At 41.3% G+C, this 14,567-nt stretch overlaps 1 protein-coding gene and 1 long non-coding RNA gene across 7 annotated transcripts in view; both read right to left on the bottom strand.

Annotated features, from left to right (window-relative positions):
• Nucleotides 1-3,164: 3,164 nt before the first annotated feature.
• LOC126992619 (serine/arginine-rich splicing factor 2-like) overlaps nucleotides 3,165-14,567 on the bottom strand; it is a 12,050-nt gene continuing 647 nt past the window's right edge. Inside the window, exons 2-3 of the mRNA XM_050851434.1 lie at nucleotides 12,986-13,189; nucleotides 3,165-3,383 (exon numbers count right to left, since the gene is read on the bottom strand). Coding sequence (XP_050707391.1) covers nucleotides 3,281-3,383; nucleotides 12,986-13,152 — 270 coding nt within the window. The 5' untranslated portion in view covers nucleotides 13,153-13,189 and the 3' untranslated portion in view covers nucleotides 3,165-3,280. The remainder of the gene's footprint in view (nucleotides 3,384-12,985; nucleotides 13,190-14,567) is intronic.
• LOC126992623 (uncharacterized) lies at nucleotides 3,545-8,601 on the bottom strand. 6 transcript variants are annotated; one of them, XR_007746848.1, is made up of 4 exons: nucleotides 7,261-8,601; nucleotides 6,105-6,619; nucleotides 3,954-5,950; nucleotides 3,545-3,755 (listed from the first exon to the last, which is right to left on the bottom strand). It is a non-coding gene; the product is annotated as an uncharacterized LOC126992623 (long non-coding RNA). The 6 variants fall into 6 exon arrangements; XR_007746845.1 differs by having other exon boundaries at nucleotides 3,545-4,349; nucleotides 4,547-5,950; XR_007746846.1 differs by having other exon boundaries at nucleotides 3,545-4,349; nucleotides 4,745-5,950.

Raw genomic sequence — 14,567 nt, 5'->3', positions numbered from 1 at the left:
TCAACGTCACTAAATTGTCGTACTTGGCATACTTTTTCTGCTGCTTGAGGCCCAAAGCTGCCCAGCCTACACTGATAACGATGTACATTTATAATTAGAGTTCAGATGGTTAATTATCGATGTTTTTCTGCATTTGTTATCGTTCAGAAACAGGCAAATGCGATGTGCCGAGTACGATAATATGATAATGCTGGTCTCCATTCACCCCTGCCAAGTCCGCGTTTCTGGGGCTGTTTTGGGGAGGGTTTGGGTATAGGTATTTCTTTAGTGCTGCCTAGGTTCTGTTTTGGTCATTGTGGTTGTTTATTTTGGTTGTTTTGGTTGTTTGGCTATGGTTGAGGCGGTCGTGATGCAATGTTGCCAAGGTTGAGTTTTTTGTGGCTTGGGTCCATGTAGCGGCGTCCATGCAGTGTTGCCAATGTTCTGTGTATGAGTCATGGAGTGTCTCAAAATAAAAAATAACAATAAAAAACGGGTAACCAGTATCACTATTCTTACTTATTCATTTTCTCGTTATTTCTTTATTATGTCATCATCATTACTATTGTTCTTTTATATGGCAATGGCGTTCCTGCAGCGTTGCCAAGGCCGGGATATTAGTCTTGCTCTGTAGCGCATATACCCCACATGCATTCCTATTTCCCTTATTTTGCCCTTTATCAATGCCTGTCTAGCTTATACAGTGTTTATTAATTTATTGTATTTGTTTTTATGTCATTTAGAGTGGAATTTAATATGGATTTGTTGATTTTGCTATTTTCCCGGGTTGTCGCTACTTCCAGGGCGTTCATAGATGTCGTAATAATAATAACAATAATAATAATAATAATAATAATAATAATAATAATGTTTCCTCCTATATTTTCATTAATTACTCATCGCCATTATTCTATTTTTCATTTATTTTAGATGATAATAATAATAATAATAAATATTTCAAACATTTTATTACAACATTCGATATAAAATTAATAAAATCATAATATTGAAAAAAATAGCTCCGCCGATTCTTTTCTGGCTTGGAAAATACAATAAAAAAATCGTAGTAATAATAGTAGTAGTAATAGTAATAGTTTGGTACGTTTCTCTCTCTCTCTCTCTCTTGCATAAGGGATTGGGACAGCACTGGGATGAAAGAGTGAAGATGCTGGTTAACTCTTGCATAAGGGATTGGGACAGTACAGGGATGAAAGAGTGAAGATGCTGGTTAACTCTTGCATAAGGGATTGGGACAGTACAGGGATGAAAGAGTGAAGATGCTGGTTAACTCTTGCATAAGGGATTGGGACAGTACAGGGATGAAAGAGTGAAGATGCTGGTTAACTCTTGCATAAGGGATTGGGACAGTACAGGGATGAAAGAGTGAAGATGCTGGTTAACTCTTGCATAAGGGATTGGGACAGTACAGGGATGAAAGAGTGAAGATGCTGGTTAACTCTTACAGGGATTGGGACAGTTCAGGGATGAAAGAGTGCAGATGCTGGTTAACTCTTGCATAAGGGATTGGGACAGTACAGGGATGAAAGAGTGAAGATGCTGGTTAACTCTTACATAAGGGATTGGGACAGTACAGGGATGAAAGAGTGAAGATGCTGGTTAACTCTTGCATAAGGGATTGGGACAGTACAGGGATGAAAGAGTGGAGATGCTGGTTAACTCTTGCATAAGGGATTGGGACAGTACAGGGATGAAAGAGTGAAGATGCTGGTTAACTCTTGCATAAGGGATTGGGACAGTACAGGGATGAAAGAGTGAAGATGCTGGTTAACTCTTGCATAAGGGATTGGGACAGTACAGGGATGAAAGAGTGAAGATGCTGGTTAACTCTTGCATAAGGGATTGGGACAGTACAGGGATGAAAGAGTGAAGATGCTGGTTAACTCTTGCATAAGGGATTGGGACAGTACAGGGATGAAAGAGTGGAGATGCTGGTTAACTCTTGCATAAGGGATTGGGACAGTACAGGGATGAAAGAGTGAAGATGCTGGTTAACTCTTGCATAAGGGATTGGGACAGTACAGGGATGAAAGAGTGAAGATGCTGGTTAACTCTTGCATAAGGGATTGGGACAGTACAGGGATGAAAGAGTGAAGATGCTGGTTAACTCTTGCATAAGGGATTGGGACAGTACAGGGATGAAAGAGTGAAGATGCTGGTTAACTCTTGCATAAGGGATTGGGACAGTACAGGGATGAAAGAGTGAAGATGCTGGTTAACTCTTGCATAAGGGATTGGGACAGTACAGGGATGAGAGAGTGAAGATGCTGGTTAACTCTTGCATAAGGGATTGGGACAGTACAGGGATGAAAGAGTGAAGATGCTGGTTAACTCTTGCATAAGGGATTGGGACAGTACAGGGATGAAAGAGTGAAGATGCTGGTTAACTCTTGCATAAGGGATTGGGACAGTACAGGGATGAGAGAGTGAAGATGCTGGTTAACTCTTGCATAAGGGATTGGGACAGTACAGGGATGAAAGAGTGAAGATGCTGGTTAACTCTTGCATAAGGGATTGGGACAGTACAGGGATGAAAGAGTGAAGATGCTGGTTAACTCTTGCATAAGGGATTGGGACAGTACAGGGATGAAAGAGTGAAGATGCTGGTTAACTCTTGCATAAGGGATTGGGACAGTACAGGGATGAAAGAGTGAAGATGCTGGTTAACTCTTGCATAAGGGATTGGGACAGTACAGGGATGAAAGAGTGAAGATGCTGGTTAACTCTTGCATAAGGGATTGGGACAGTACAGGGATGAAAGAGTGAAGATGCTGGTTAACTCTTGCATAAGGGATTGGGACAGTACAGGGATGAAAGAGTGAAGATGCTGGTTAACTCTTGCATAAGGGATTGGGACAGTACAGGGATGAAAGAGTGAAGATGCTGGTTAACTCTTGCATAAGGGATTGAGAGGGACAGTACAGGGATGAAAGAGTGAAGATGCTGGTTAACTCTTGCATAAGGGATTGGGACAGTACAGGGATGAAAGAGTGAAGATGCTGGTTAACTCTTGCATAAGGGATTGGGACAGTACAGGGATGAAAGAGTGAAGATGCTGGTTAACTCTTGCATAAGGGATTGGGACAGTACAGGGATGAAAGAGTGAAGATGCTGGTTAACTCTTGCATAAGGGATTGGGACAGTACAGGGATGAAAGAGTGAAGATGCTGGTTAACTCTTGCATAAGGGATTGGGACAGTACAGGGATGAAAGAGTGAAGATGCTGGTTAACTCTTGCATAAGGGATTGGGACAGTACAGGGATGAGAGAGTGAAGATGCTGGTTAACTCTTGAGGTTTGCCATCTCAACCTCAATCTCACGGCCGTTCAGAGTCCGTCCATCCATCGCCTCGACTGCATCCTCGGCATCGCAAGCGTTGTAGTACCTAAGGAGGGCAATTAGGCTACATTAGACAAGGATAAGTTTTGATAGAGAATTTATTTGGCTATCTTCACATAAAAGGGGAAGAGGATAGGTAGAAGGATAAAGGAGATAATGAGGAAAAAGTAAACAAAGGTAGAAGCCAAAATGTGAAAAAAAGGGTAATCCGAACTTTTACCTCCAAAGTCCATGCCTGTTTATGGAGAAACGGAGAGACGGAGAGAAAAACCGGAGAAATGGAGAGATAGATAATTTACTTGACTATCTTCACATAAAAGGGGAAGAGGATAGGTAGAACGATAAAGGAGATAATGAGGAAAAAGTAAACAAAGGTAGAAGCCAAAATGAGAAAAAAAGGGGTAATCCGAACTTTTACCTCCAAAGTCCATGCCTGTTTATGGAGAAACGGAGAGACGGAGAGAAAAACCGGAGACATGGAGAGATAGAGAATTTACTTAACTATCCTCACATAAAAGGGGAAGAGGATAGGTAAAAGGATAAAGGAGATAATGGGAAAAAAGTACAGGAAGGTGGAGGCAAAATCGTGAAAAATATTGGGAATCCGAACTTATACCTCCAAAGTCCTTGCCTGTTTATGGAGAAACGGAGAGACGGAGAGAAAAACCGGAGACATGGAGAGATAGAGAATTTACTTGACTATCTTCACATAAAAGGGGAAGTAGAAAGGTAGAAGGATAAGAGAGAAAAATGCAAAAAAGTAAACAAAGGTAGAAGCCAAAATGTGAAAAAAAGGGGTAATGCGAACTTTTACCTCCAAAGTCCTTGCCTGTTTATGGAGAAACGGAGAGACGGAGAGAAAAACCGGAGACATGGAGAGATAGAGAATTTACTTAACTATCCTCACATAAAAGGGGAAGAGGATAGGTAGAACGATAAAGGAGATAATGAGGAAAAAGTAAACAAAGGTAGAAGCCAAAATGTGAAAAAAAGGGGAAATCCGAACTTTTACCTCCAAAGTCCTTGCCTGTTTGTGGAGAGACGGAGAGATGGAGAGAAAAACCGGAGACATGGAGAGATAGAGAATTTACTTGACTATCTTCACATAAAAGGGGAAGTAGAAAGATAAAAGGATAAGTGAGAAAAATACAAAAAAGTAAACAAAGGTAGAAGCCAAAATGTGAAAAAAGGGGTAATCCGAACTTTTACCTCCAAAGTCCTTGCCTGTTTGTGGAGAAACGGAGAGATGGAGAGAAAAACCGGAGACATGGAGAGATAGAGAATTTACTACTCTATCTTCACATAAAAGGGGAAGTAGAAAGGTAGAAGGATAAGTGAGAAAAATACAAAAAAGTAAACAAAGGTAGAAGCCAAAATGTGAAAAAAAGGGGTAATCTGAACTTTTACCTCCAAAGTCCTTGCCTGTTTATGGAGAAACGGAGCGACGGAGAGAAAAACCGGAGACATGGAGAGATAGAGAATTTACTTAACTATCTTCACATAAAAGGGGAAGTAGAAAGATAGAAGGATAAGAGAGAAAAATGCAAAAAAGTAAACAAAGGTAGAAGTAGTGTTATCTTGATACAATGTTATCTTGGAATCTTAACCCCCCATGAATACCTTGCCCCATGACTGCCCTTGTGAACATACATCAATCGGTACTTGAAGGGATATATTTTAGTGTATAATTCCGTGGCTCCGCGCTATACTGAGGCAGCGATGTCTCTTATACTCATCAGATAGGCTATTTTAGGCTGCATGTTGTAGGATGAATGCGTAAAAATGTTTGGGCTAGGGGGGAAAAAAGGAAGGCTATTTAAACGCTTCTCAGTGCCCCTCTCCAAACTGTAGAGGCAAACCCCGCCTGTCAACAGCTGCCCAAACACCTCTCGGAGCTCTTGACACTAACAGGTAAGCATTGCCTTCGTTGACTAAGATGATTCAGGGGTTGAGAAACTTGCCATACGAGGAAAGACTCAAACAAACTTGCATTCTCTATACAGGCGAAGGGTGCGTGGAGACATGACCGAGGCTTATAAATGGATGAAGGGCTTTAATAAGGGAGACATTCATAAGGTTTTGTCGCTAATAGAACCGGGCAGGACACGAAGTAATGGGTTTAAACTGCACAAATTCAGATTCAACACGGACTAGGCAAAAATTGGTTTACGAACAGGGTGGTGGATGAGTGGAATAGGCCTAGCAGTCATGTGGTGAGGGCCGATTGAATTGTCACTCAAAAATAGACTAGATAAATTCAAGGACAGCGATGTTAGGTGAGCTTAGGGTCAAAGGAGCTGCCTTGTACGGGCCTACCAGCCTCTTGTAGACTCCTACGTTCTTATGTTCTTATGTTCTTATCTATTTTCCCTCTGTCCAGTGATTATACAAGATTTCATAATGGGATTTTGATATGAATAAGTTTGTCATAAAAAGTGTGACCCTCCATATTCTACCTAAATTTCATGCTCAGTGTTTTAAGGAGACAGAACAGAACGCTGGAATCTATTTTGAAACGCTGGAGGCCTAGTATATAATATTCTTCAGTCTCTTCTATGGGCAGCTTAATGGCACAAACAAAAACAAATAAAATCCAAACACCTGACCAAACACCTGTTATATTGATGCTCAGTGTTTTAAGGAGACAGAACACTGAAATCTATTTTGAAACGCTGGAGGCCTACCATAAAATATTCTCCAGTCTCTTCTATGGGCAGCTTAATGGCACAAACAATAACAAATAAAATCCAAACACCTGACCAAACACCTGTGCAAACACCTGTCATATTGATGCTCAGTGTTTTAAGGAGACAGAACACTGGAATCTATTTTGAAACGCTGGAGGCCTAGTATATAATATTCTCCAGTCTCTTCTATGGTCAGCTTAATGGCACAAACAATAACAAATAAAATCCAAACACCTGACCAAACACCTGTGCAAACACCTGTCATATTGATGCTCAGTGTTTTAAGGAGACAGAACAGAACGCTGGAATCTATTTTGAAACACTGGAGGCCTAGTATATAATATTCTCCAGTCTCTTCTATGGGCAGCTTAATGGCACAAACAATAACAAATAAAATCCAAACACCTGACCAAACACCTGTGCAAACACCTGTCATATTGATGCTCAGTATTTTAAGGAGACAGAACACTGAAATCTATTTTGAAACACTGGAGGCCTAGTATATAATATTCTCCAGTCTCTTCTATGGTCAGCTGCATGGCACAAACAATAACAAATAAAATCCAAACACCTGACCAAACACCTGTGCAAACACCTGACCAAACACCTGACCAAACACCTGTGACATAACGCTGAAATCTATTTTGAAACACTGGAGGCCTACCATAAAATATTCTCCAGTCTTTTCTATAGGCAGCTTAATGGCACAAACAATAACAAATAAAATCCAAACACCTGACCAAACACCTGTGCAAACACCTGTCATATTGATGCTCAGTGTTTTCAGGAGACAGAACGCTGGAATCTATTTTGAAACACTGGAGGCCTAGTATATAATATTCTCCAGTCTCTTCTATGGTCAGCTTAATGGCACAAATAATAACAAATAAAATCCAAACACCTGTGCAAACACCTGACCAAACACCTGTGACAGAACGCTGGAATCTATTTTGAAACGCTGGAGGCCTAGTATATAATATTCTCCAGTCTCTTCTATGGGCAGCTTAATGGCACAAATAATAACAAATAAAATCCAAACACCTGACCAAACACCTGTGCAAACACCTGTCATATTGATGCTCAGTGTTTTAAGGAGACAGAACAGAACGCTGGAATCTATTTTGAAACGCTGGAGGCCTACCATAAAATATTCTCCAGTCTCTTCTATGGTCAGCTTAATGGCACAAACAATAACAAATAAAATCCAAACACCTGACCAAACACCTGTGCAAACACCTGTTATATTGATACAAAGAAATCATGGCACTGTACAGAAATAATCATAATGAACAAGAGACAATCAGAAAAAATATTGTTTGCGATGATTTGAGAATTTGTCATCAACTTTTGGCTGTAAGTCATTATTAGTGCTGCGATATTATCAAGTGATTGTTATTATTATTATTATTAAACTCAATATATTAATAATCTTCATGATTTAATAGTTAACATAAGCTTTTAAAAGAGGTATATGTAATTTCCTTTAAGACTTGCTGAAATAGCCTAATAAGCTTTCCGAAAATCACCAATACTTTTCTGTTGCATTGATTATTATTGTTATTATTACTTATAAATGTTAATATTATTGATTTCATGTTAGTTACAATAGATATTAACATTATTCATAAACTATAAAAGAACCGAGGTTTAGAATCACTTGCTTCCAGTGGCGTTCGACAGAGCTTCCTGCTATACATCAATGATCTTTCCATAACAAACAATTTCGTGAGCCTCAAATGCGTCCGCCGTCTGAAATGGAGCGTCAATGATCATGGCATCAGGGGGTGACGCTGGACTCAACCATGGGGTGAAAATATTGACCCATGTCCGAGGGGAATGAGGGCGTGGGGCTGTAATTTTGATACCCGATCTGGATAGTCGTTCTGAAATCGCGTAGAGGGAACAAGGGAGGTCTGACTCTACCATGTCGCTAATGACCTGCTGATTAGCCCTTGCGACAGGGGTTAATGACGGTTTCCAGTACACGCAAGGCCTGATCTAGGAGGAGAAACTGATTCCCCTGGTCGATGTGTCTGAGAACTATGTTGATAACCTCTACCATCTTATTTGTCTCCTCGAGCAGTTCATCAATGCTCGTATGCAACCGCGCAAGTGTTCTACAATTGGCGTTGATGACCCTGCGATTTCGGGCAGCAACGGAAAGTACCTGAGCGAGCGTCCATACCGAGAAGGAACATTGAGGCGGACCCATCGATGTCGAGCAACCCACTCTTGACCCGCGAGTGAACTGAGTGAAAACTATAATCCATGTCTACCTCATCAACCTTTCCCTGTACGAACAGAATCCAATCCTCCAGTAGGTTGAAAAAGAGTCAGAGAGTTCGTACTGGAAGGTGCCTTGGATTCCCTAGTCTCGGCAGCCCGTGTGGCGTCTCCCATGCCAAGTAGGTTTTCTGAGACTATCCTGCTTGTGTCCGTGGTGTTGGTCAAGGAAGTACATGGATAGTTTACGAGGAGCACTATGGGGAAGACCTCTCGTATGTGTGCCATGAGGGTTCACCTGGCTGCTTGCATGGCACACTGTGAGGCTAATATTTTCCCTGGTCGCACACAAGCTGCCCTCGGCCTCCCAACATTCACAACACCTGCAAAAGCCAGAAGGAGGCCATGTAGCGAGTCTAATTGGAAAAAACGGGTAGCCAAACACAAACGAAATCTAGGCGTGCCCCGGGAAGGAGATTGCTTTAGAAAACGTTATGATCTTGTGGGTCATGCTAACATAGAAGCTGTATTCAAGGATAGGCGTGCCCCGGGAAGGAGATTGCTTTAGAAAACGTTATGATCTTGTGGGTCATGCTAACATAGAAGCTGTATTCAAGGATAGGCGTGCCCAGGAAGGAGATTGCTTTAGAAAACGTTATGATCTTGTGGGTCATGCTAACATAGAAGCTGTATTCAAGGATAGGCGTGCCCCGGGAAGGAGATTGCTTTAGAAAACGTTATGATCTTGTGGGTCATGCTAACATAGAAGCTGTATTCAAGGATAGGCGTGCACCGGGAAGGAGATTGCTTTAGAAAACGTTATGATCTTGTGGGTCATGCTAACATAGAAGCTATATTCAAGGATTTCCGGGCATCAGGCAGTTGGGACACGCAGACTGCCTATGTACAAAAACAAACCATCTCTGGCAGTCAAAACGAGGCGAACGGACGATCGTGACCAGCAAAAGGGATGGACTAGATTTTATCACGTAACAGTTGATGATATATACCTGTCACTGTGTGTATGGGGGCTTTTGCAAATATGTATGGATTATGTAAGCAACGTTTGGACCGAGGACTATAGAAATGGCAAAGCACATATGTTTTTGTGGGATGATGTGACGGCCAAAATGGGTGTTAATGAGATTTGCAGTTGTATTCAGAAATGAGATTTGCAGTTGTATTCAGAAACTTGTGAACACCTCTGTGCCTCAGGATGTCTGCAAGCTCTTCATACTTTCTGACAACTGTTCTGGGGAGAGGAAAAACATCACTCTAGTAATCTTTTAAGTCTCTCTCTGATACATCATACTTTCTGACAACTGTTCTGGGCAGGGCAAAAATGTCACCCTAGTAATCTTTTAAGTCTCTCTCTGATACATCTTCATACTTTCTGACAACTGTTCTGGGCAGGGCAAAAATGTCACCCTAGTAATCTTTTAAGTCTCTCTCTGAAACACTCTAAGCGATTCTAAGAAGTTACTCTCATCTACTCCACAGCTGATCGGGACTTCGGTCTGATAGGGAAGAACACGCAGCATCATAGCTACATGTCCACACCTCATCAACACAAAGAAATCATCAACAACACAAAGGCAAGCAAGACTCCTTTTAATGTTGTAGATATGCAGCAGGATGGTTTTACGGACTCCGGCTCTCTCAAACAGTCACTCGCCGAAACTCAGCTCGTCTGCGTGTCGTTGATGCTCCTACTTCTGTGTGTCTATCATCAATAAGACTGGGTATCTATGTGTCAACACCTAACCGTCGCTCGGAGAAGGGTGCGGGGACATGTGGGGGTCGGGAAGGGCTCAAATCCTGGACCAGACGCAGCTTTCAGCCTCTCCCAATATAGTCTGCCTAGAGAGTGAGGCTCATTCCTTTATCCAAGGCAAAGGTGGACCATCTCAAGGTACATGTGGGAGGCTTGGGGCGTCCTTGTACCCAACACACACGCTGGGGCAGTATCCTGGAAATGGCAGCCAAGCCAAATGGAAGTTTTAATCCTTATCCTGATGAGGCCGAGACTGATGGTCAGGATATTGATGAAGAAAATGTGTCTGAAGGAGAGTGCAGAAAACCATTGTAAGTAATTTGTAGTGTAATGTAACCTTTCAGTAGAGTGCAGAGATGTTCAGTTTCCCGCTGTACAAAATATTGCTGCCATGAACCTCCACAAAGGCTTCATGTTGTTCACTGACAATAAACAAATCCCAGCTGACAACCTCCCCCTTGCATATTGACCACAGACAGCGACACATAACAGTTTCAGACACACACACACACACACACACACACACACACACACACACACACACACACACAGCTGTCTCTAAAGTAGCAAGCTCGGGTTCAGTTCCCGGCGGGCCGCCAAACTTTGCCCTGCCAGTATAGTGCAGAGCCAGCAACAACCTCCTGTAAACTTTGCCCTGCCAGTATAGTGCAGAGCCAGCAACAACCTCCTGTAAACTTTGCCCTGCCAGTATAGTGCAGAGCCAGCAACAACCTCCTGTAAACTTTGCCCTGCCAGTATAGTGCAGAGCCAGCAACAACCTCCTGTAAACTTTGCCCTGCCAGTATAGTGCAGAGCCAGCAACAACCTCCTGTAAACTTTGCCCTGCCAGTATAGTGCAGAGCCAGCAACAACCTCCTGTAAACTTTGCCCTGCCAGTATAGTGCAGAGCCAGCAACAACCTCCTGTAAACTTTGCCCTGCCAGTATAGTGCAGAGCCAGCAACAACCTCCTGTAAACTTTGCCCTGCCAGTATAGTGCAGAGCCAGCAACAACCTCCTGTAAACTTTGCCCTGCCAGTATAGTGCAGAGCCAGCAACAACCTCCTGTAAACTTTGCCCTGCCAGTATAGTGCAGAGCCAGCAACAACCTCCTGTAAACTTTGCCCTGCCAGTATAGTGCAGAGCCAGCAACAACCTCCTGTCAGCCAGCTGGTTCAGGTCCTGCTCAGACCACTAAGGGTTTTCCTCCGTCAGCTGGCAGATTAACACTGTCCCCCTTGAGCAAGGTCAGGTGTGTGTGGGGTCTCAGCCTTACCCAAAGATCCGCCTCTATGAGCTCTTTCCAGGAGGGCAATCACGTAAGCAACACCGTCGCTGAATAACACACACACACACACACACACACACACACACACATTAGATAGGAGAAGGAATGAAAGATCGGCAGCTTGGTGTTCACCGTCGCTGGCCTCAATACAGCACGGAGGGTAACAATGCAAAGGTTTTCTAAGCATTGCAGGAATTAAACACATTTCCCTTGATTTCTAATGTGCGTCGCTGGCCTCAATACAGCACAGAGCACGTCAATTACGCACCATAGAAATTTGACTAGAGTAGATTTGTTAGCTATGCCCAAGACTAAACATCCCCACATACTTTATGAGATTAAGTGTGATTGGGTAGGCCCTTCTGGTGATTGGATTGATGAGTTGTAATCAATATTGTAAAGTAACTCAGATTGTTAATTAATATAAGTGTGCTTGCTGCCATTAACAACAGCGATGAAATTGTACATAATATCGTTACTTGGTTTCAATAAGCTCGCTATTATTCTCTATATACATCAATGCATAGTTAATTAATATAAGTGTGCTTGCTGCCATTAACAACAGCGATGAAATTGTACAAAATATCGTTACTTGGTTTCAATAAGCTCGCTATTATTCTATATATACATCAATGCATAGTTAATTAATATAAGTGTGCTTGCTGCCATTAACAACAGCGATGAAATTGTACATAATATCGTTACATAGTTTCAATAAGCTCGCCACCATTCTCTATATACATCAATGCATTGTTAATTAATATAAGTGTGCTTGCTACCATTAACAACAGCGATGAAATTGTACATAATATCGTTACATAGTTTCAATAAGCTCACTATTATTCTATATATACATCAATGCATAGTTAATTAATATAAGTGTGCTTAGTACCATTAAAAACAGCGATGAAATTGTACATAATATCAATACTTAATATCAATAAGCTCGCTACCATTCTCTATATACATCAATGCATTGTTAATTAATATAAGTGTGCTTGCTGCCATTAACAACAGCGATGAAATTGTACAAAATATCGTTACTTGGTTTCAATAAGCTCGCTATTATTCTATATATACATCAATGCATAGTTAATTAATATAAGTGTGCTTGCTGCCATTAACAACAGCGATGAAATTGTACAAAATATCGTTACTTGGTTTCAATAAGCTCGCTATTATTCTCTATATACATCAATGCATAGTTAATTAATATAAGTGTGCTTGCTGCCATTAACAACAGTGATGAAATTGTACAAAATATCGTTACTTGGTTTCAATAAGCTCACTATTATTCTATATATACATCAATGCATAGTTAATTAATATAAGTGTGCTTGCTGCCATTAACAACAGCGATGAAATTGTACAAAATATCGTTACTTGGTTTCAATAAGCTCGCTACTATTCTATATATACATCAATGCATTGTTAATTAATGTAAGTGTGCTTGCTGCCATTAACAACAGCGATGAAATTGTACAAAATATCGTTACTTAACATCAATAAGCTCGCTACAATTCTATATATACATCAATGCACACTACCATTGTACAAAAAACAAAACAACACATGAAATGATGCTGCCCATGAACATACAGAGAAGGACAGAGAAGATATTGAAGAAAAGATCATCAAAATACATAACCTGGAAAAAAACTCTAGAATCACACCCACCTTACGAAGCCAAAACCCCGGGATCCATTGGGTATGTAGACGTCTCCGATCTCACCGAACTTCTCAAATACCCTCTTCAGGTCCTCTCGGGTCATGCCATAGGCCAGGTTGTTGAGGCAGATTGAGGTCATGCCACTGAGGTCTGGGCGCTTGCGACCAAAAGACATCGCAGAGGATATCTATTAAGGGGGGCTTCCGGGTGTGCTGGAGAACAAAAATACGGATAAAGATGGGAATTACGGCCGAATGGATAAGGATAGAGAAAAAGTGTTTAGATGGGAAGATAGGGAATTTATTTGGCTATCTTCACACACAAAAAGGAGAGAGAAAGATTTAGTGATAAAGGAGAAGTAGAGAAAAAGATTGAGAAAGGTGGAATGATTTGACTGATATACGCTCTCATATTTTGCCATATTTCCCCAATTTCCAGGACACGTAGAGCACTTTTGAGGCCACCGTTGGAAAGATGAGGAAATTTACTATAAGATAAACCTAAACAACACACAAACAAGATAATATATAAGTGAGAAAATGGGGATTAATCTAGGCAACTTCCGATCAACATGGTGGAAAAATGGCGATCTCGGTTGACACACCCTCTCACATTTTGCCATTTTTCTCCCATTTTTAGGGCACGTAGAGCACTTTTGAGGACACCATTGGAAAGCCCAGGAAATTTACTATAAAATGAACCTAAACAACATCCAAAACTGATAAGATATAGGTAAGAAAATAGGGATTAATCTAGGCAACTTCCGATCAACATGGCGGAAAAATGGCGGTCTTGATTGTCACAGCCTCTTATATTTTGCCATTTTTCTCCCATTTCCAGGACACGTAGAGCACTTTTGAGGGCACCGTTGGAAAGCTGAGGAAATTTACTATAAAATGAACCTAAAAGACACCCGAAAATAATAAGATATAGGTGAGAAAATAGGGATTAATCTGGGCACCTTCTGATCAACATGATGGAAAAATGGCGATCTCGGTTGACACACCCTCTCACATTTTGCCATTTTTCTCCCATTTCCAGGACACGTAGAGCACTTTTGAGGGCACCATTGGAAAGCTGAGGAAATGTTCTATAAGACAGACCTAATAGACTCCCCAAAATAATAAGATATAGGTGAGAAAATGGGGATTGGTCTAGACAACTTCCGATCAACATGGTGGAAAAATGGCCTCAATTTGACCATAGCTCTAACTTCAACTGGCAATATCTCAGAATCCACAACAGTTAGGAACACGAGATTCTAACACAAGATGCTCCTAACACTCACCTACAACACCTATAACCGGCAGTGCTCACAACCTTATAGTTCCCGAGATATTTGGGTTTGATAAGAAACATTAAAACTATTACCCTTTCTCTACATGACCAATCTACTCTAACTTCAACTCCCAATATCTCAGAATCCACAACAGTTAGGAACACGAGATTCTACCACAAGATGCTCCTAACACTCCCCTACAACACCTATAACCGGCAGTGCTCACAACCTTATAGTTCCCGAGATATTTGGGTTTGATAAGAAACATTAAAACTATTACTTTCTCTACATGACCAATCTACTGTAACTTC

Source organism: Eriocheir sinensis, unplaced genomic scaffold, assembly GCF_024679095.1.
Source record: "Eriocheir sinensis breed Jianghai 21 unplaced genomic scaffold, ASM2467909v1 Scaffold496, whole genome shotgun sequence".
Classification (NCBI taxonomy): Eukaryota; Metazoa; Arthropoda; class Malacostraca; order Decapoda; family Varunidae; genus Eriocheir; species Eriocheir sinensis.
The sequence above is the reverse complement of the archived record's forward strand: the minus strand, read 5'-3'. Positions and strand labels throughout refer to the sequence as shown.